General features: G+C 64.5%; 1 protein-coding gene across 7 annotated transcripts; it reads right to left on the bottom strand.

The window, feature by feature from the left end:
- Nucleotides 1–353: 353 nt before the first annotated feature.
- CCDC27 (coiled-coil domain containing 27) lies at nt 354–16587 on the bottom strand. 7 transcript variants are annotated; one of them, XM_082686290.1, is made up of 13 exons: nt 13566–16587; nt 12971–13106; nt 11783–11893; nt 11078–11235; nt 8732–8911; nt 7594–7677; nt 6898–7315; nt 6606–6736; nt 4537–4614; nt 4158–4244; nt 4032–4079; nt 1932–2036; nt 354–599 (listed from the first exon to the last, which is right to left on the bottom strand). In XM_082686290.1, exons 1-13 carry the CDS (start codon nt 13752–13754, stop codon nt 474–476), a joined length of 1851 nt encoding a protein of 616 aa, XP_082542416.1. In that variant the 5' UTR covers nt 13755–16587; the 3' UTR covers nt 354–473. The 7 variants fall into 7 exon arrangements, with proteins under 7 accessions (XP_082542416.1, XP_082542412.1, XP_082542413.1 ...); XM_082686286.1 differs by having other exon boundaries at nt 4032–4244; nt 13566–14000; nt 14956–16587; XM_082686287.1 differs by having other exon boundaries at nt 4032–4244; nt 13566–14903; nt 15006–16587.
- Nucleotides 16588–18433: the final 1846 nt, after the last annotated feature.

The following is an 18433-nucleotide window of genomic DNA, read 5'->3' as shown; positions in this document are numbered from 1 at the left end:
CGCGTCGGGGGGCCGCGAACCTGCGCGTGCGGGACGCAGACCGGGCGAACGCGCAGATCAGGGTGCGTGGCCTCCTAGAGCTTTCACTCCCGCAGCAGTGACGGGAACAGGCGTCGAAAACGGCCGCCACCGTCTTCCAAACCGGTCCAAGCCGTGCCCCAGCCAGGGGAGCCCGCACCTCGTGGGTTTGTGCAGCAGGGGGAGGGAGAGAAAGGATGGGCACCGAGTCTCAGGCCTCCCAAACCTGAGGTCTCAGGGGTGGGCCCTGGCTCAGTGTGGGGGTCTCCCCAGGAAGGGGGGCAGTGTGTTTGTCCCCCAGGCCCCCATAAGTCCCCAGAGAAGGAAGAGCTGAGTCCATGGCCAAGGACAGAGTTTAATTCTAAGCGAAAAGGCCAGGCCACACAGGGGTGGCCCTGAGCTGGGTCCCCACGTCCACTGGGCGGGCAGGCAGCGTCTGGGGGCCCGGGCTGCATCTACTTGGAAGTGGTCTTCTTGGACTTGTTCAGGGAGGACAGGGCCTCTGTCTGCTGTAGGGGAGGCACTCTGACGCCTTTCTGTTTGAGCTGATTGTAGTAGTCGGCTCTCTCAGAGATGATCCTCTGCAACAGAGATGAGCCCAAGGCTGCCGGGACCCTGCCTCTCCCCCCATGAGGGCGGCCGGCCCGCAGCAATGGTGTGCATGGACCGTGGCTCTGTTCTCCAGCGGGGAGAGCTCTGGTCTGTAGTGTTTGCTAACTTCTGGGCTGGAAACACCCGCACCGGGGCTGAGCCCATGCCCGAGATGAAGCCACAGAATCCGGAGTTGGGAAGAGATGGCTGCCACAGGCAGGGGGGAGTCCTCTCTCCCCTGAAGCAGCGCCAGCTCCACTTACGTCCTCCAAGAATGTGGAGCCGCCCAGACCAAGAGAGCTCAGAGGCCATCAAGTCTGTCCCGCACACAGGGAGATGGCCGGCCCCTCCCTCACCTCTCCTGCTTTGGCGCATCACTGTTTGGTGTCCAGCAGGAGGAAGGGCTTCTTTCCTGGCTACTGGGGGCTCCTGATGACTCCTCCCGTCGCTCGCTCCTTCCCTTGCTCCACACCAAGCAACAGGAGCCTGGCGGCAGCGGCCTCACCCCAGGTCGTCTTGCAGGTCCCCCCACCAGGCTGTTGCTACCCTACAGGGCCCCACCCCACGACACAGAGGAAGCAAATCAGGCTCGGGGAAACGGGGGTGCCGGAAGGTCATAGGCACCTGCTGAGGCACAGGCCGTGCCATGGGAGGCTCGGAGCGCGGGGACAGAAGCAGCCCCTAAGGACAATCCATGGGGCCCTGCGTAGAGCACGTGACAGTCGGGGGCTCTTCTCCCAGATCCCCGCCCCCAACGCCGTGCCCAGAAGGTAGATGGGCTCTCTCCCATGTGCAGAGGGCAGCTCTAGGGCTCAGCGAAGCCAAGAGGCAGCCCACCGCTTGTCAGCCGAAGCCCACGGAGGTGGGGGGCTTGCTCCTGCCAGCCCCAAAGCCTGCACTGTTTCTCCTACCGCCCTCCCGCTGTGAGGCCTGTGCTTGGGGTCAGCGATATGACAGCCTGAACCAAGGCCAGGGAGGGGGGGCCGTGGCCGGGTCCTGCTGAGGTCCTAAGAAGCACCCCCCAAAGAGGACAGAAGCTGGTGGTGGGGGCGTGCTCCTGCTGCTGGCGAATCTCCAGGACCTCAGCAGCTTGGCCCCGTCCCCACTGCCCCCCGGAGCTGAATGCTGAGAGCAGCGCAGCCTCACCAGAGGGAGATCTGGTCCCCTCTCCCCAAGCTGAGAGCAAGGATGATCCCGGAGTACGCAGTGAATGGTGACACAGCCAGGACAAGAAGGGGGGTCCCCTCAGCCCCAGCCACAGATCAGCAAGGGGCACCCTGGAGACAGCCTCAGGGACCAGGAGGCAGCCCAGTGCCGGTTACCTGCAAAGCTTCTAGAATGTCATTGTCGGAGATCTCAGTAGCAAAAGACTTGGCCCCGGAGGTGCTGAAGGTGGCCTGGATGATCTTGTTTCTCAGTCTCTCAAGCTGGGAGCAAAGGCAAGCGGGGAGCCAGTCACGCCCACCCCTGAGGGAAGCCTTCCAGACGGTAGGTCTGTCCTCACTCTTCACAGCTTTAGGAAATGGAAGTGTTTGGAGGGGCCGCAGGTCCGCCTGTGAGCTAGAAGGTGCCCGATCAAAACCCAGACCCAGGGCACTGGGCACTCAGTCTTTAAGACTTTCTACTACCTTTTTTTTTTTTTTTTTTAATTGAAGAAGTAAACCTGTACAAAAAAAGAGAAAAAAAACAGTACAAGGTCTTCAAAGCGTCCCCAGGCCATCCTGTCCCCAAGGGCACTGGCAGGCCCTTCCTGCCCCGGGGGGAGACTCTGTGATGCCCCCGGGGAACACCCTGCCGGTGGATGAGCCCCTCGCTGTCAGCAGCGGAGGGAACACCAGGCCCCCCATCGGTCCTCCCTCTGTCCGACTGTCCTCCAAGCCCTTCCTCCTGCTCTCGGGAGGGTGAGGCAGTTCGCGCTTGGGGTCAGTGCAAGAGCCGTGTTTGCATTAGCCAGCCAGGAGCCAGGCGGTAACCAGGCGTTAACTAGGACGGAGCTGCTGTCTAGTCTAGCTGTCTAGCTGTCTAGTCTAGCTGCCGACAGCATCGTCGTGCGAGTGCCGTGTCCCAGCCACCTCCTCCAATCTGTGCCCCAGAAGCACTCAGACGGGTCCCCCAAGTTCCTCGTGAACAGAAGCCCTGACAATGCAGAAGTGCCACGTGGGAGCCAGCCTCCAGGGAGCCTGCCCCGCCTCCATAGGGCTGAAGGCCGGTCCACTTTGCCCCGGGACAGCGTTGAAGTGACAGAGGGCGTGTTAGGAGCCCCTGGATCTTGGGTGGGGAGGGGGCTTCCTTTCTTTCCAATGTGGATTGAGGCTAGCTCTGAGCTCTTCCCTATGGGGTGTAGGGGTTACCGAGGGAATGGGGGCTTTGCCCCCTGTACTGGGAGGTGACTCCTGCTGGGCAGGGGTGACGGTCACCTGGGTGTCCAGCCACAGTGCCCCACGGCGCGGGCTGTCTCAGGCGTTACTCATGGGTCACGGCATGGCACCACTCCCTGCAGCCCCCAGACCTGCCCCATAAACTCTCTCAACACGGCCTTCCAGGCACTACCAGACTCCAGAGAGAACCAGAGGGGGCCACCACGCCTCACCCACACTCTGGCAGGGGGACCACCGGATGATCCCAAACAGTTTTAGGAGAGCGAGGGGGGCCCTGGGTGATGCTGCCAAGCTACCCACCGGGAGGCTGGCCCCTGCGGGAGTGGGGCAATCACGCCCCGCCACAGCAGGCACTGGAGGGGGAGGTGTCCCTGCGAAAACCTCCGGGCACAGGACTTTCTCTTTTCTGGTTTTTGGATTCTGGATCGGGTCGGCTCTTGGCTGATTTCCTTCCGGCCCGACGGCCCTGCGCCTCTGTGCTTCTGCTGGCCTGCAGCATGGGGGCTGCGACACGGGGTGGGGCTCTCCGCACCCCAGCGGCACCCCCGCGCAGCTCCAGGGGGCTGGAGGGTTCCTCGCCCCTCCAGCTGCAGGCTCTTGTGTGAGCAGCGAGGACGCTACGAAGCCCGGCTTCCCAGCACCGTCCGACGGGTCGGGAAGCTGCCCGGAGCCGCCCGGAGCCGCGCCGGACCCACGCGCGCTCCCCGAGGACGACAAACAGACGGCGTTGCCCCGCGCGCCCGGCCCGGAGCGCTCCTTCCAGGCCGGCTACCCCAACCCTCGTGCCCCTCACGGCGCAAGCCGGACGCGGTCCGCCCGGCCTCGGGGCCCCCTCCCGCCACCCCGCCAGCTGTGCGAGCCCCAGCACCCCTTCGCGCTCCCTGCGGGAGTTCCCGGAGCGCCTCCCCCGTGCGGGGGCGGGGCTAGGAGGAGGAGCGCGCCGAGGCCCCGCCCTCCCCGCGCACGGCCCCGCCCACCCGGCGCGCGGTGGCCTCCCACGGGGCGGGGCGGGGCGGCGGGGCGGGGCGGCGGGGCGGGGCCTACCCGGGACTGGGCGCTCTCCAGGGCCACGCGCGCCTGCTGCTCAGCCTGCTGGATCAGGTCGTTCTTGCTCAGCATCTCCTCCTGCAGCCACTTCCGTCTCTGCAGGTGGTTCTGGTTCTGGCTCACCTGCGCCTGCAGCTGGCTGACCTTGGCGTCGTACTCCGCGATGGCGCGCTCCTGCTTGTCCAGTTGGCTCTGCAGCTCCGACACTTGCTGCAGGGAGCCGGGGAGGGCCAGGGAGTTGGCCCCTCGGCCCAAACGGGTCGCCTGCGTCCCCGCCCGCCCCTCCCGAGTAAAGGCAGCCGACGTTCACGGACCCCCGGTCGGTCTGGAGCCAGCGACGGCGGAGGGGCTGCGGGAGCGCGCGCTTCCCGGCCCGGGGGGGCTGCCGCAGTCGGGGCCCCTGCCAAGGGCTTTCCCGCTCGTCTTGCCCGCGCCGTCAGGACTGACGGCCAGAACAGCGGCCGGGCTGTTCAACCACACCTGGCGGCCACCTGGCGGTCACCTGGCGGAGAAGAAGGTTGTCCTTCTCGATGATGCCCGTCATCTCTTTGAGCTTCTTGTCTTCCCTGAGGTTGGAGAACTGGAAGGCAGACGGGGGTTGGCTCAGGGGACTTGGGCGCAAGAGGACACAGAGCGCTGGCGTCCAGCTTTTCTCCCTGAGCCTCAGCACGGTGAAAGCAGCGGGATTTCTGCCGGCCGGGAAGAGGGGGAGACAGCAAACACGTGGAGAGCTGGAGAGCAGGGCCTGGAAGGCCAGATCCTCAGCCAGCAGGGGCGGGAGTCGAAAACAAGCCCAGCTCACTCTTCTGGTCCCTAAATCTCAGAAATCCCAGTGCTTCTGGATCTGGAGTCTAATGTGGGGAGGATTGGTGGGACTTTTCCAGAAACTGAGAGCTGCCGACCGGTCCCTGCCCTCAGATGGCCAGGAGCCTGCACCATGGTCACGTATCAGGAGGCTGGATGTTGGGGGCACAGCAGAGGGTCTCTGGCTGCAGAGGTGCCAGGCTCAGGGGAGGGTGGACCCCCCAGGCTCCAGAGGGGGGATGCGGGTGCCAAATGTGGACGCCCATGCTGTCTTCCCGTTTTGGCTCCCAGAACACCAGCAGCTAGGCCTTCTCATTCTAGGCAAGAAATTTCCAGGTTCCCGGAAGAACTAACAAGATGACCTTCAAACGCTCGGCCCACACGTGCCCATGCGTGTGAAGCACAAACTTACGACCATGTGCTCGGAGACCCCACTCAGCTCTGGCACGAGTGAGGCTCTCTCAGGAATGACAGACACCAAGACAGCGACGCAGGGCAATTGCAGAGGATTACAAAGGTTGGGGAGGTTGAGCACAGCTATGGTGAGTGTTCCGTAAGGGATAGACAAGACACTGAATCGTGAAATGAAAGAAGGACGTTCAGAGAACAGGGAGAGCTCAGAAGCCATCCGTGGGAGAAAGCAGAGCACAGGGGTTGACTGGGTAGAGTGCCGGGAACGTGGGCAGTAGAGCAGATGACCCGGAGATGGGGAGCAGGAGGGAGCAGACAGCAAGAGGAGGAGGTACAGGGGCCCGGGGACTCCAGGAGGAGGGTTCAAGAAACAAGACAGAGCTAAAAAAACAAAATAAACAATGTAAACTTCCAGAGAGGAATTTCAGGACACCTGGGACAAAGACAGAGCCCCGCGGTTTTCTGTAGAGGCAGCAGCGGACCCAGACCGCAATCCCAGGCAAGCCAGAGTTGGGAAGGTGCAGGGCTTCCCCCAGCAGCCCCTGCAGCGAGGGCGCACGGGCAGTGCCTTCACTGCGGATGCAAAGTGCTCTCCCAGCTGCGGTTTGGTATCCCACCAAATTCTATTGATGTGTACAATAAGGACATTAGCAGAATGTGTGCCCCTCAAGTTTACACACAATCATTCTTTCATCAGAAGACTTCTGCAGGATGCGCTCCAGTGAAAACACGGGAGTAGATCAGAAAAGAAAAGAAACCTTAATCCTGTTCGGCAAAACCCGTATCTGAGTCCCAGATGGGCATGAGCTGCTGACAGCCCTACCCCGGGCACCCCATCGTGGTGGGACGGCACTGGCGGGGGGCTGACCTCCTTGTGCTGGGGGCCCCAGGGAGGGGGAGGGAAGCACTAGACCGTGCGAGGCTGGAGAATATTCCAGGATGGACATTAGAGGCATGCCATCTGGAGACCTGCAAAGTGATTCCTAAGGAAGAATTGAGAGCAGTCGGCCCAGGGGCTGGGCACACGAGAGGGGTCAGGATGGGACATGCTCCTGTTGGATGACAACCCCGTGAGATTATTTCACTTTTTAGGCTTTGCTCATGAATAACTTCGATAAAACAAAACGCTTAGCAAAGGCAGGGCTCGGGGGACCGGCATGTGCTTAACCCCGGGACCCGAGCATGAGGGGATGCTGGTGAGACGGCCAGGAGCCAAGCAGGCCAGGGGGGACAGTGCGGGCCAGTGGGCAGTGCAGGGCCAGGGGGCGTGTGTGACCCAGGACGGGCCGTCCCGGCTCAGGATGGCGGGGGTGGGTGGGGCTGCTGGTGCCCGCTGCGTGACAGGGGCACGGCCACCTTGTTGGACATGGCCTGTAACTGTTCCTTCCGCTCCCGGAGCTCCTTCCGCAGGCTCTCATTCTCCGTGCTCAGCGTCTGCAGCTGGGCTTCCTGGAAATCCACTTGGCGTTGTAAAGATGCGATGGCCCCTGCGTGAGGCGTGGGGAGGAGGAGAGAGAGGGCGGGGGGCTGGGACGCCGAGACAGACGGGCTCTGTAGCCCCAGGCGGAGGGCGGCTGCCTCCTGCCTGTGTCCCTCAGCCCCCTGGGCCTCCCTCCCTCCGGGGGCCCCCGGGCCCCCAGCGCCCCACCTGTTGCGAGCGAGTATCTGGTCCTGGTGATCTCCAGGTCTGCCTGGAACTCCTGGATCACCTGCTCGTACCCCTCCAGCTGGGCTATCAGCTCCTGCTCAAAAGCCTCCTCCAGGGAGCGGGAGCTCCGCCTGCACTGGTCCTCCTCCTCCTCCTCCTTCTCCTCCTTCTCCTCCAGCTCCAGCTCCAGCTCCACCTCCTCCTCCTCCACCTCCTCCACCTCCTCCACCTCCTCCTCCTCCTCCAGCTGCTCCTGCTCCTCACCCCCCTCCTTGGGTGCAGCCCCCTTCCTGCCCGCTGGGCCCTTCCCTTCCTCATCCTCCGCTGCCTCTGCCTCCGCGCCTGCAGCCTCTTCCTCTTGGACGCCAATGTTGTCCAGGTCCTTGCCTCGGCAGATCAGGGCAGACTCCTCCTGACACTGGGGGAGGGAGGGGGTCCTGGGCAGGAGTGCAGGGGCGAGGGAGCACACTGCCCACTGCCCCGACAGTCTCTGGAGACCACCACTGCCCGGCCTCCCTGGGGCAGGAGGGCTGGAGTCCCTTTTCTGGGAGCTGTCCCGCCCCCCTGCATCTGGTTCCCGCAGGCGTGGTTGAGGCCGATGTTCGGAGCTGCAGGGAGCATACCAGCATCGCGCAGCAGCCCCGGACAGCTAGCCCGGGGCCCCGCCTGCCCGCCCAGGGTCCAGCCGGCCCGCACCTGCCTCCAGCGCTGCAGCAACTCCTCATCTCTGAAGAAGGTCTTCAGGATGCTCAGCCTCGCAGCGGGCTTTGGCACAGGGTCCTGGAAGAGTCCGCATGAGCCCCAGGGTTCCGAAGTGCGCCCTCAGCTCCCCCAGGTGACCTGCTGAGACCTGGCCTTCTGCAAGGAGACAGTAGCCTCTCCACATTGCCGGGGAAAGGGGGACCTGGTGTCTTCCTCCCAAGGGCACTGTCTTGGTGAGAAAGTGGGTGTTGACCTACAGATGGGCCCTGCCGGGGGGATGGTGACCAGCCAAGGGGCAGCCCTGGGAACAGTGTGATTTCTGGCTCCCCTGGATCACAAGAGAATAGCCTTGCAGCAGTGGGCAGCCCTGCTTTGTTCCAAGAGTGGAGGGCCAGCCTGCTATGGCCCCGCTGCCTGTCCCTGCAGGCCCAGTGTGGGCTCACGCCTCTCTGACAGCCCCCAGAGGCCCGGGAACAGTGAAGGCAAGTGATGCTCCCAGGCCTCTTCAAACGCCTGCTACCTCTGCCCCCCCGCCCCGTATGATGCCATCCGTGTGTGCGGCAGCTTTCTCGGGTGGCATCATGGGGATTATGTGGTGATCTCAGGCCCCACCCCACCTCATGTGTGCCCCTGGCCTAATGCCAGGGCGTATCCCCACGTATGAAGGAAATCAGGTTTTAGAAAGACCAGGTGACCGACTGCCCCCCACCCCCACCCCAGGACCTGCCTCATTCAGTCCTCTGCCCAGACCTGGGGAGGGGCAGCTCCCCTCTCCCTGCTTTATAGGCAAGGACCCTGAGCACCCGGCAGCCAGAACAGGTGGGCTGAATCCGGGCCACCATGCCCACAGGGACCATGGCTAAGCCAGGGCTGGAGACTTCAGCTGCTGGGGGCCTTTCGACCTCCAGGATCTCAGAGGGGCCGGCCCTCATCTTATAGGTGAGGAAAGTGAGCCCAGAGAGCGACATGACCTGTCCCAGGCGTGAGAGCAAGCTGGCAGCCTAGCACAGGGATCTGAGCTCCCACGAGAATGTGGCAACCTTCTGGGATGATGGGGCCTTAGCCAGGGGCCTGTGGCCACCAGGACCTTCGGGCGACTGGGAGCAGAGCCTGCGGCTCGGCCCCTACTCACCCTCACACACTGGCACACAAATGTCTCCTGGCCTTTGCTTTTCAGGAGGCACTTCAGCTGCCTCTTCAAGGCCTCCCTCTCCTCCTGGAGGGCCAGGACCTCCTCCTCTTTCTTCCGCAGCCGCAGCTCCAGCTCGGACAGGCGCTTCACCTCCTCCCCCAGCGACAGCAGGCAGTGATCCTGGGCACAAAAGCACGGGCAGCCCCTGGGTGCCGCACGGGCTCCCCCGACCCCCCGCCCTCTCTGGGCACCGGCACAGCCACATCTCCGAGCCCACAAAGAGCAGACCCTGACATCCCAGCCACTCCTGCCCACAGGCAGGGCCCAAATCCTCGCCGGGAGAGGCTCGAGCCACCTCCCTTTCAGGCCTGGGCCCGGTCAGCCCCCAGTCGCAGCGGGGGACACCGTTCTTCCGCACGGCCCCGCACCGAGCCAGCAGCACCCTCCGAGAGCCACCTCCTGGGGCGGGTCAGGGAGCCAGACCCTCTGCCCCTCCCCCTTCTAATCTCATAATCTCAGCGGTGGAGACGGGGTATGACGTGTTTGGAGACAAGGACTCGCCATCAGCACTTTGAACAGAGAGCACAGAAAAGGAAGACCCTGGGGCCGGCGGTGGACCCCACACCGTCCCAGGAGGGAAAGGAAAGGAACTCGGAACTCCTCCAGATATCTGGGATTGCAGTGCTAGGCTCCCGGGAGGCCCGTGCATCAGAGAACCAGAAGGCGCAGAGGAAGTGAGAAAACGGCTCAAACAGAACGATAATGAACACGATCAAGATTCAAGTCCACAGCTTCAAGATATCAACGCCGCGTATTGAGACTGAGCTGCGGTGAGGACAGACTCACAGCCGCCCACGCGTGGGCCAGGGCAGGCAAGGAGACCAGGCTGGGCATCCACCGGAGGGACCCGGGAACGAGCTGCGGCTAAGGCAGAAGGGAGGGGCAGCAAGGTCGGGGGCGCAGAGGCCCAGGCGGAGGCGGGAGGGGGCAGGGGCAGGTGTGGCCGGACCGCGGGGACCTCACGGGTGCACGGGATTATGTACACGACTACGCTAAAATAGCTTGGCAGATCCAGACCCATGCACCTCCCTCGCAGCAGACAGCGGCTGCGGAAAGGGAAGGCTCGTGTCTCGCGTCCCCCGGGGCCGCTGAGCGGACGTCCTCCCAGCTGCGGGTGGTTGTCTTGCCTCCAGGGGAGATAGACGCGCTCCCTCTGCCGGCTCCGACCAGGTGGAGACAGAGAAAGAGAACCCTAAGGACAGCTTCCAAGCTCCTGGGAGCAGCCAAGCCTGAAGCCCCTCCCGCGGCGCCCTCCCACGAGGGAGTGTTCTCCCTCCCGCGGTTTGCCAAGAACTTCGGTCCACAGAGACCTGCGTGTCTCCGCTTCACTCTAGCCTCGGGCTTTCCCGAAAGCAGTCACAGGATACGGCACTTCTGAAACGGCGACGTCTGTCAGAAAATGCAGAGCGTCGGGAGTAAAGGTGACATTTAGGCCCGCGGAGCCACGCCTGGGCGTCGCGCACCCACCGGCGGTGCCACACGGCGCGGCGCTCGCTTGCGCCCTGTCTTTCTCTCCCCTGCAGCCAGGAGCGGGTCTGAAGAGACCGTCGGGCACAGGCTCCGGCGAATCCATCTGAAAGTTTACATGAAGCAGACGCATTCCTTGAAAAACACGGCTTATCTACACTGAAGCAAGAGGGAGAGGGAAGCCTGCGTCTCTTCCAAGGAAGCGAATCTGAGTCGGCAGCCCCGGCCCGTGGGGGCTCTCCCGGCCACGGGGCCTCAGGGCCGCATGCCTCCCCTCACGCAGACTCTTCCAGAGAACACAGCAGGAAGGAGACGGCGCCTCCCCACGCCCACGTCTTGACTGCTCGCTTTAAGGCCACAGTGACTCTGACACCGAAGGCCCACGAGGGAATGACGGGACCGGTGGGCCGGGCGTCGCCAACAGTGACGCCGAGTGTGACATCACGGCCCGTGACCTCGCAGGCGGGCCTCTGCTCACGGAGCCGATCACTACTGTTTCCAAGAATATATCCTCTTCAGTGGAAATGGTGGGTCAGAGGTATGGATGGTGACGTCATGAGACGTGCGGCCCCTGCTCGCCCGCAGGGACAAGACCCCGCCGGCTCGGCCCGCCAGAAGGCCCGAAGGTCTGGAAAAGAGCCGAGTCGTGGGAGCCTGAGGAGGGTCCTGGGGGTCCTTTTCGGCCGCGTCTGGGGACCTGCTTGGACAGCTAAGCAGACACCCGAACAAGAGGGCTGGCCGGGCCTCCTCTCAAGCCGGACACGCTGCTGGGGCACCAGGGTCGCGCTGCCGCTCAGGGCTCTGCGCCCGCGGCCGTACCTTCTCGTGGATGACCGAGATGTACCAGGGTAGCCGCCTCTTCGGGTCACTCCGCGCCAGGACAGGGCTGCTGGGCACCGGGCTCATGGTCTGGGATTCGCTCCTCTTCCGCAAGTAGTTGAACTCACAGGCACTCTTACTAAAGGGAAGGAGGTGCCCTGTGGAGAAGCCATGGGTGTCAGACTCTTTGCGGGCTGAGCTGCCCTGGAGCCTTCCACGGGGGTGTCCTCCTCGCAAGACCCCGCAAGGAAACCCGTCACTGCCCAGCTGGACTCCTCCACACCTCCTCCTGCTGGCCGTCCACGTCCGTCCCTGTGTGTGTTGGAGAAATGGAGGGAGATAGTCAAAACAGCCCTTGGAGACCCCCAGAGGGTAGGAGCCAGGACACCAGGGGTCACGGCCTGGACATTTGTGTGGGGTTTCCTCGCATTCAGACCTCTGTGTGCGGAGATCATCTTTGGATAGACCGAAGCAAGCCCATTTGTGTGTGGGAACAGCACGTTCTACTCACGGAGGGACGCATCCTCTGTAAGGGCCGTAGGGTCGGGCAGGGGGTCCTGGGAAGGGAGTCCCATGCGGGCATGATCAGGGAGCCCCGGGGGGAGCAGCGGCCCTGGCAGGTGCAGGCCAAGGCCTCAGAGCTTGTGTGCCAAGGAGAGGACCCCGGGGCCGTGCTCATCCCGGCGCAGCAGGCCCTGCCCTCACCGTCCACCTTCGTGTCCGAGGCCCGCTGGCTACAGGACGGGTCCTGGGTCCCCTTCCAGGAATCAGAGCCCGTGCACAACTCCTCAGCCACCTGGGCCGAGGTGGCTGAACCTGCAGAGGGTTAGAAACACCTGCTGAGGACAGTGAAGGCCACATCTTCCCAAGAACTCCCGGGCAGGGAAGACGATTTCCTTTCTTTTTCGACTTCAAGTGGGATTAAAGGTGACTTTTCTCGGTGGATGTACGGGATTGAACCCTGCGACTAAGTGGAACCACGGCTCTGTCCTCCTGCCTGCCATTTCTGTGCCCACCGGGAACAGCCCAGGTGCAACTTAATCTCTGCAAACTCGTGGTCCTCCTGGAAGGTCCTGGAAGAGCCCGAGTTCCCTTCTGAAACATGGCTCAGCCTCAAAGTCTCCAGAAGGCCCTTCTACCCAGAGGGGCAGACCCCATCTCTCCCCAGCCATCAGGAATCATGCCAGTGGCGGGGGCCCCGTGGACTGTGTGTAAGACACAATGTGGCCCCTCAGCCCATCCCAATGCTGCCAGAATTCATGGACCGGGAATACTGGCTGCTCTCTGAAGTTCCAGCCCTGAGAAAGGGGAGCTCAGGGCCTGCACAGGTCAGGGCTCCTGCTTCTGACATGAACAAGGCCCCCACGCTAGCCACAGGCGCTAAGCCTCCATGTCCCTGTCCCTGAGGACAAGGCCATGTGTGGGGACATGGACCAGTGCAGGCCCAGGAACTGGGAGGCGTGGGACACTGCCCGCCCTGGCCACTGTCCCCTGTGACCTCTGAGTGCCTGGCTGCTCTCAAAGCTTCTTGCTCTCCCAGGTCAGAATGACGTGAGGTCACCCCAGACGGTGGCTGGGCCCCTTACCAGGGTTTGTTCCTATCTTTGGCCTCATGACCTCTTTCCTGCAGCTTCTAGAATTTTGAAGCTCCTCCCTCTCCCCTGCTCCCAATCCTACTGAGTCTGGTGAATGAGACAAGAGGAAAGCAAGAGGCCTTTCCTTCCTCCACCCCTGCCTCCGGCCATGGGCCTGCTGCGGCTGCTGCTTCTGCGCGCACAGGGAGTTCCCACCACGGGCCGCTGCTCTGGCTGACCAGGGTCGGGAAGGTCAACCCGCTCCTCCTGGGAGGGAGGTCGTTTCCACGCGGGGGACCCCCTCGTGGGCGGCTCTCACCGTAATGAGACATGGACGTGGCCTTGGTGCTGAACTGAGGGCAGCCAGGGCGCTCGAGGAACGCCTTTCTCAGCTCATTCAGTTTGGCCGTGAAGCTGGTGTCCTCGGGGCTGGGGCCTTGCTTGTACTCGCTCTGCTGGAGTGGGGACAGCAAGACCCTGGAAGCCATGTGCACCGACCACAGCCCTCTGCCCCGTCCCCAGGAACCGCAGACTTCAGGACAGGCACACGCTCCCACTGGAGAAACTGCCAGCATCCATCTGGGGCCCGACTCTTGTCTGCCTGAGCCCACGGTGGACTCGGGAGCCGGCCAGCTGTTCTGTCCCGTCCTCCTCCTCTCTTCCCCCTACTTGGCTCTTTTTCGAGCCGCCCCACCCCCGAAGGCTTAGGGCGGAAGGCCACCTTCTCTCCCAGGCTTCCGGGCTGCCAGTTCTTTGCACGGCCGGAATCAGCCCATCTTTGTCCATCATCAAAGCCTACTCGGAAAACTATGTGAGGCGCCCAGGCCCTGAGGTCTTCCGTCAAGGGTGAGAAGCAGGCCAGCCCCGCCTTAGCTGTGCCGTGGCCCGGCTGTCGCCCTTCCCAGACCCCGCACCTTCTTCCTGTAGAAGCGGCTGATGGCCTGAGCCGACTTGCTGAGGGACTGCTGTCTCCGGCGGAGCTTCCACTCCGGGACCAGGTTGTCCCGGGTGGCCATGCACTGGAGCAGCATCAGGCCCTTCTCCATCAGGTTGGGCACCGTGCTCTGCTTCTCGGGAGGGCTGGCTCTGCCGACCGGCAACATCCTTGGGGCAGGGCGGGAGGACCGGGGGTGTCTTGCACGGACAGCCCCTGTGCACCTCTCTGCCTAGAGCACGTTGTCGAGGGGAGCAGGGGCTTGAGCGTGGACCTGCTGCCCGGCACAGCCCTGGACACGACCAACTTCGGAAGCTCTACGTCCTGTGGGATCCTGGGAGTGCATGTGGCATCACAGATGTCTCCATAGCAACCACACGGGTCATCCGTCTTAACTTGCTGGGACCTGTCCTCACTGGGAAGAACGGCGTATCTCAGCCTCTCAGCCGTGCGAGGGGCTGCTTCCCTCTGGGGCAGTGCGCAGGCCACACCTGCACCACTGGCTCCCCTCGGGGTCAGCCGTCCACGTCTTGGGACTTCTGTCTTCTAAGTACTCCACCTCCTTTCTCCACCTGTATCCCTGATGCAACGGTCACCGCTCGACTCTGTCACCTTTCCCATGCAGTAATCTCCCCGCGAGTTTTGTGTGACACACTCTTAATTTACGTTCACTCCCTCTACCTCTGTCCCCGCCTGTGCCCAGCAGCCAGCCCACTCCCTCCCCTGCACGTCCCCTTGTCCCAACGCTGGGCTCGGGTGTCACCGCCGGAACAAGGAGCGCGCTAGGCACCCGGGGTTGAGTGAGGTTAGAGGTGGCCCCCTGGGCTCCTGGGGAAGACCCCTGGCATGGGCACCACTGTCCTCACCCCCTCAGTCTGACCTTCTGCACCCCCACACTGCGGAGTCCTTGACAACAGCACCTGTGCTACCCACTGTGTCACGCCAAACGTCGGTGAATTTGCTAGCCTGCGGTGACATGCGCCTGGTACTCTGTGTGGACGTGGCTCCGGGCATCTGCCCACAGTCCTCCTTACCTGTATGGTGCACACGCACATCTGTGCAAACATCTCCCCTGTGCACACAGTCCCACAGGAAGCCCAGCCCATCTTGGCTGTGAAAGCACGTTCGGTGATGATGGGATTGGGGGCAGGGAGGTCGGAAGGCGGCTGGAGCCCAGCGGCCGGAGGTCAGACCCCAGCGCCAACGTATTAGGACCTGCACGTCCCTGTCTAGCCCCCCAGCCCTCTGCGCCAGCTTGCTCATCTCTGCAGTGGGGGTGCGAATGGTACCCATCTCCTAGAGTCGCTGTGTGGATTTACTTGGGAAACAGAGAGAGAGAGAGAGAGAGAGAGAGAGGTGTGTAGGGGCACCTGGTCAGTAGAGCCCCGACGCCGGCTGCGCTCACCACTGCGGTCCTCACCCTCCTTCCGCGTCACCTCGGCCCTGTCCGGGCGACCGGGAGCACCCGGCGGCTGAGGCTGCGAACCACGGGGGCGACTGGTGAGAACGCACCGTGCCGGCTCCTGCTTCACCGGTGCGTGTCGCCGGCAATCTGGATCCCGTGGAAGCCATAAAGCCGATTCCCGCTGCCTTTGTCTGCCTTCCTGTCGTTTCGACGCCCCAGGTTCCTCGCTGAGTTCTCCCTTACGGAGCGTCTGCCAGGCGCCAGGCACTGCCCGAGGCCCCAAGGGCACCACGGAGGCGCCCAGACGGCCCGCGTGGCGCTGTGACCCAGGCTTCTCTGGACCACGGGGCCTGTCCTCGCAGGGCCGCTGCTGGCGGGATTCCGGAGCAACTGCTCTGACCTGGCTTAGACGCGTAGGGAAGACTGTTCCAGGACTGCAGCAGGGCAGAGACGGAAACTCAACGCTGAATACGGTGCGGGGCGGGGGCTTCAGCCCAGGAGCAGCAGGAGAGGTCCCGGTGGAGATTGCTCAGAGGGGACCGCAGGGGCGAGGGGAGTCTCACTCAGGACAGGCTGAGCGCTCAGACCGAGGGCCTGGCACTGGGGGGCGCGCAAGAGGCACTTGGTCACTGTCAGGGCTCCAGGGACTCTCTGGAAAGGGGTCTAGGATTCTTGCTGGAACCCGGCTTGGCAAGAGTGGAGGGGGGAGGGGAGGCCTCTTCCCCACCCTGGCTTCTTCGTTGCACGGCGGCCTCTCTGCATGTGCCTCTGTGTCCAAACTTTCCCTTTGCCTGAGGACGCCAGTCATTCTGGATGAGGGGTCCCCCTACTCCCGTAAACCTCATCCTAACTCAACCAATTCCATCTGCAATGACCCTGCTTCCTAATAAGGTCATGTTCATGGATATTGGGGTTAGGACTTCAACATGTGAATTTTGGGGAGACACAATTCAACCCTGGGATGGAGGTATGGGGTAGTTGGGTGACACGTGATGTAAGGAGACAGGGTGTCCCCTGCACCTGGTGGATCCCTGAACTCTAGCTCTGGAATGAACAATACACTGTATGTCACTCAGGCTCTCCAGACCGGATTCCCCAGCCTCAGGGCGCTGCAAACCCGCCAGGGGCATAACAGGCGCTTGAAAACCGCGGGGCTGAACGATGCACCGCTTCTGGCTTCAGGGACCTGGAAGAGAAACGCGTAAACGCGGAGGGCGCTCCAGCTTCTTCCCATACTTGATTCCGTAAACTGTCAGGGCCGGTGCCAGTGCCCGCCTCGTGGGTACTGGGGACAGCGCGGTGACGTGTGACCTGCAGAGCTTAGTCCGTCCGCGGACATTGGCTTTTCCTTCCTTGTGACTCCGCCGTGACCCAGGACGGCCTCCTGAGTCCCCGGAAGGAGGCTGGATCCCGAGCGGGCCCCGGCTTAGCCGGTACCGGATCCCGAGCGGACCGCGGCTTAGCCGGTACCGGATCCCGAGCGGACCGCAGCTTAGCCGGTACCGGATCCCGAGCGGACCGCGGCTTAGCCGGTACCGGATCCCGAGCGGACCGCGGCTTAGCCGGTACCGGATCCCGAGCGGACCGCGGCTTAGCCGGTACCCGCCCGTCCTTGAGCAGGGCCCGGCGTCGTGCTAAGACGACGGTCCTCAGCGGCGCGAAGGAAGGCGCTGCGTGTCCAGGGAGGTCGTGGCATGGACAGGGGCTCGCTCAGTTTCCAGGGGCGGTCGTTGCACCTTCTGTTTTCCCCGCCCCTCAGCAGGAGCCCCGCCCCTAACCCCGCCGAGGCCCCGCCCCTCGCCCAGACCCAGCCCTTGTCAGAAGCGCTCCAGCTCCGCCCCGCTTCGACCACCCCCGCAGGCCACGCCTACAGTCCCGCCCCTCGCCCAGAACCAATCCCTTTTAGAAGGGCCCCGGCTCCGCCCCGCGCCCAGAGCCCCGCCCCTCAGCTGGAGCCCAGCTCCCCAGCCCCGCCTATACACCCGCCCCGCCCCGCTCCGACCGCGCCCCAAGGCCCCGCCTAAACCCCGCCCCTCCAAGAGCCACTCGGGCCTCGCCCCGCGCCCAGAGCCACGCCCACGCAGGACCGGGCGCCCTACCGCCCCCGCGCTTCCGGTTCCGGGGCGGGGCGGGGTCGCGGGGGTTTTCATCCGCGGGGCAGCGGCGGGGCGCGGTGCGCGCCTGGCCCTCAGCCTCCGCTCGCTCCCGGGACAGCCCCGGCCTGCGGACCCTGCCCTCCCGCCGCCCCCGCGCCGTGGGCTCCTGGCCGCGTGGCCGTGGTCCCGGCTCCCGGAGGAAACGGCCGCCGGCCCCTGCGGCGACCCGACGCGCCCGCTCGCCCGGCGGCGTCCGCGGAGCCCCGGCGTCGGCCGTCCGTGGGCTGCGGCGGGCGTGGGGCGAGCCGGCGGCGCGGGGCCGTGGCCCGGGGAGGCGGGGGCCGGGGTCCGCGGGCCGCGGTGGACGGCGGTCTGCGGGCGGGCGGGGCCGGGGCCGGGGGAAGGACAGACGGACAGTCCGACGAGCAGATGCGCGGAGGCCGCGGCCCCGGCCGCCAGGCAGCGAGGGGAGCGGGGGCGGGGAGAGGCGCGGGGCTGGGTCCGCCGCCGGCCGCGCGTGGAGGCGGCGCCCGCTGGACCGAGGGGACCCCGCGGGGTTGTTCCGGGGGTAGCCGCGCGGCGCAGCCGGCAGGAGGGCAGGGAGCGGGTGGTCGGGGCCAGCAGCGGGTCGTGCTCCGAGCGCCCTGACCGGAGCCCGCGGCGTGCGTGGACGGCGGCCGCTGTGCTGCGCTGCCCCGCGGGTCCGAGCGCCGCTCTGGGGGGGCCGCCCTGGGGGGGCCGGGCGGGGCGGAGGCGGGAGACGTGGGGTGGGGGCGGGGCAAGTGGCCGCGGACTTGGATTGGGGTGTCCGGAATGGAGAGCTTTGGAGGCCTGCTGAGTTCCTCAGGCCCTGCCCCGTCCGTCGCCCGGCGGAGTGGGACCTGAGCCCTTCGCAGGTAGCCGTGGCCGGCAGCGGAGCCGGACCCTGGGAGGCGGCGGCGTTCGGGACGCGCGGCCGCAGCTGTCCGGCAGGATGGCCGGGGCCCGCTGGTGCTGTCAGGTGCAGCCCGGCCAGCGCGGGAGCAGGGCCGGCCCCTCCCAGCCTGTCCCGTCGCGGGGCCTGGCTGCCAGGTTTGACGGCGCCTGTCCACCGGTGACTGTCCCCCGAAGCCGGAACTGCTCGGGAGATCGGATCCCAGTTACCCCCTTAGGAGGGTGTGATCCCAACCTGACACACAGCCCATCCTGAAAATGTCCCGCTGGGTGGTGTACCGTAAGGGCTGTTTGTCGCCTGAGCACGTCCATGAATGTTGAAGTTCGCGCGTTTCTGGACAGCTGGCAAAGCGGAGATTGTGGACTATGTATGATGCTCCCTGCACGCCCTTGACTGCGAGTTTTCCCGGGTTT

The sequence above is a fragment of the Mustela nivalis genome, assembly GCF_964662115.1.
Source record: "Mustela nivalis genome assembly, chromosome: 10".
NCBI lineage: Eukaryota > Metazoa > Chordata > Mammalia > Carnivora > Mustelidae > Mustela > Mustela nivalis.
Note: the sequence above shows the minus strand (reverse complement) of the source record. Positions and strands in the feature narration are given on the sequence as shown.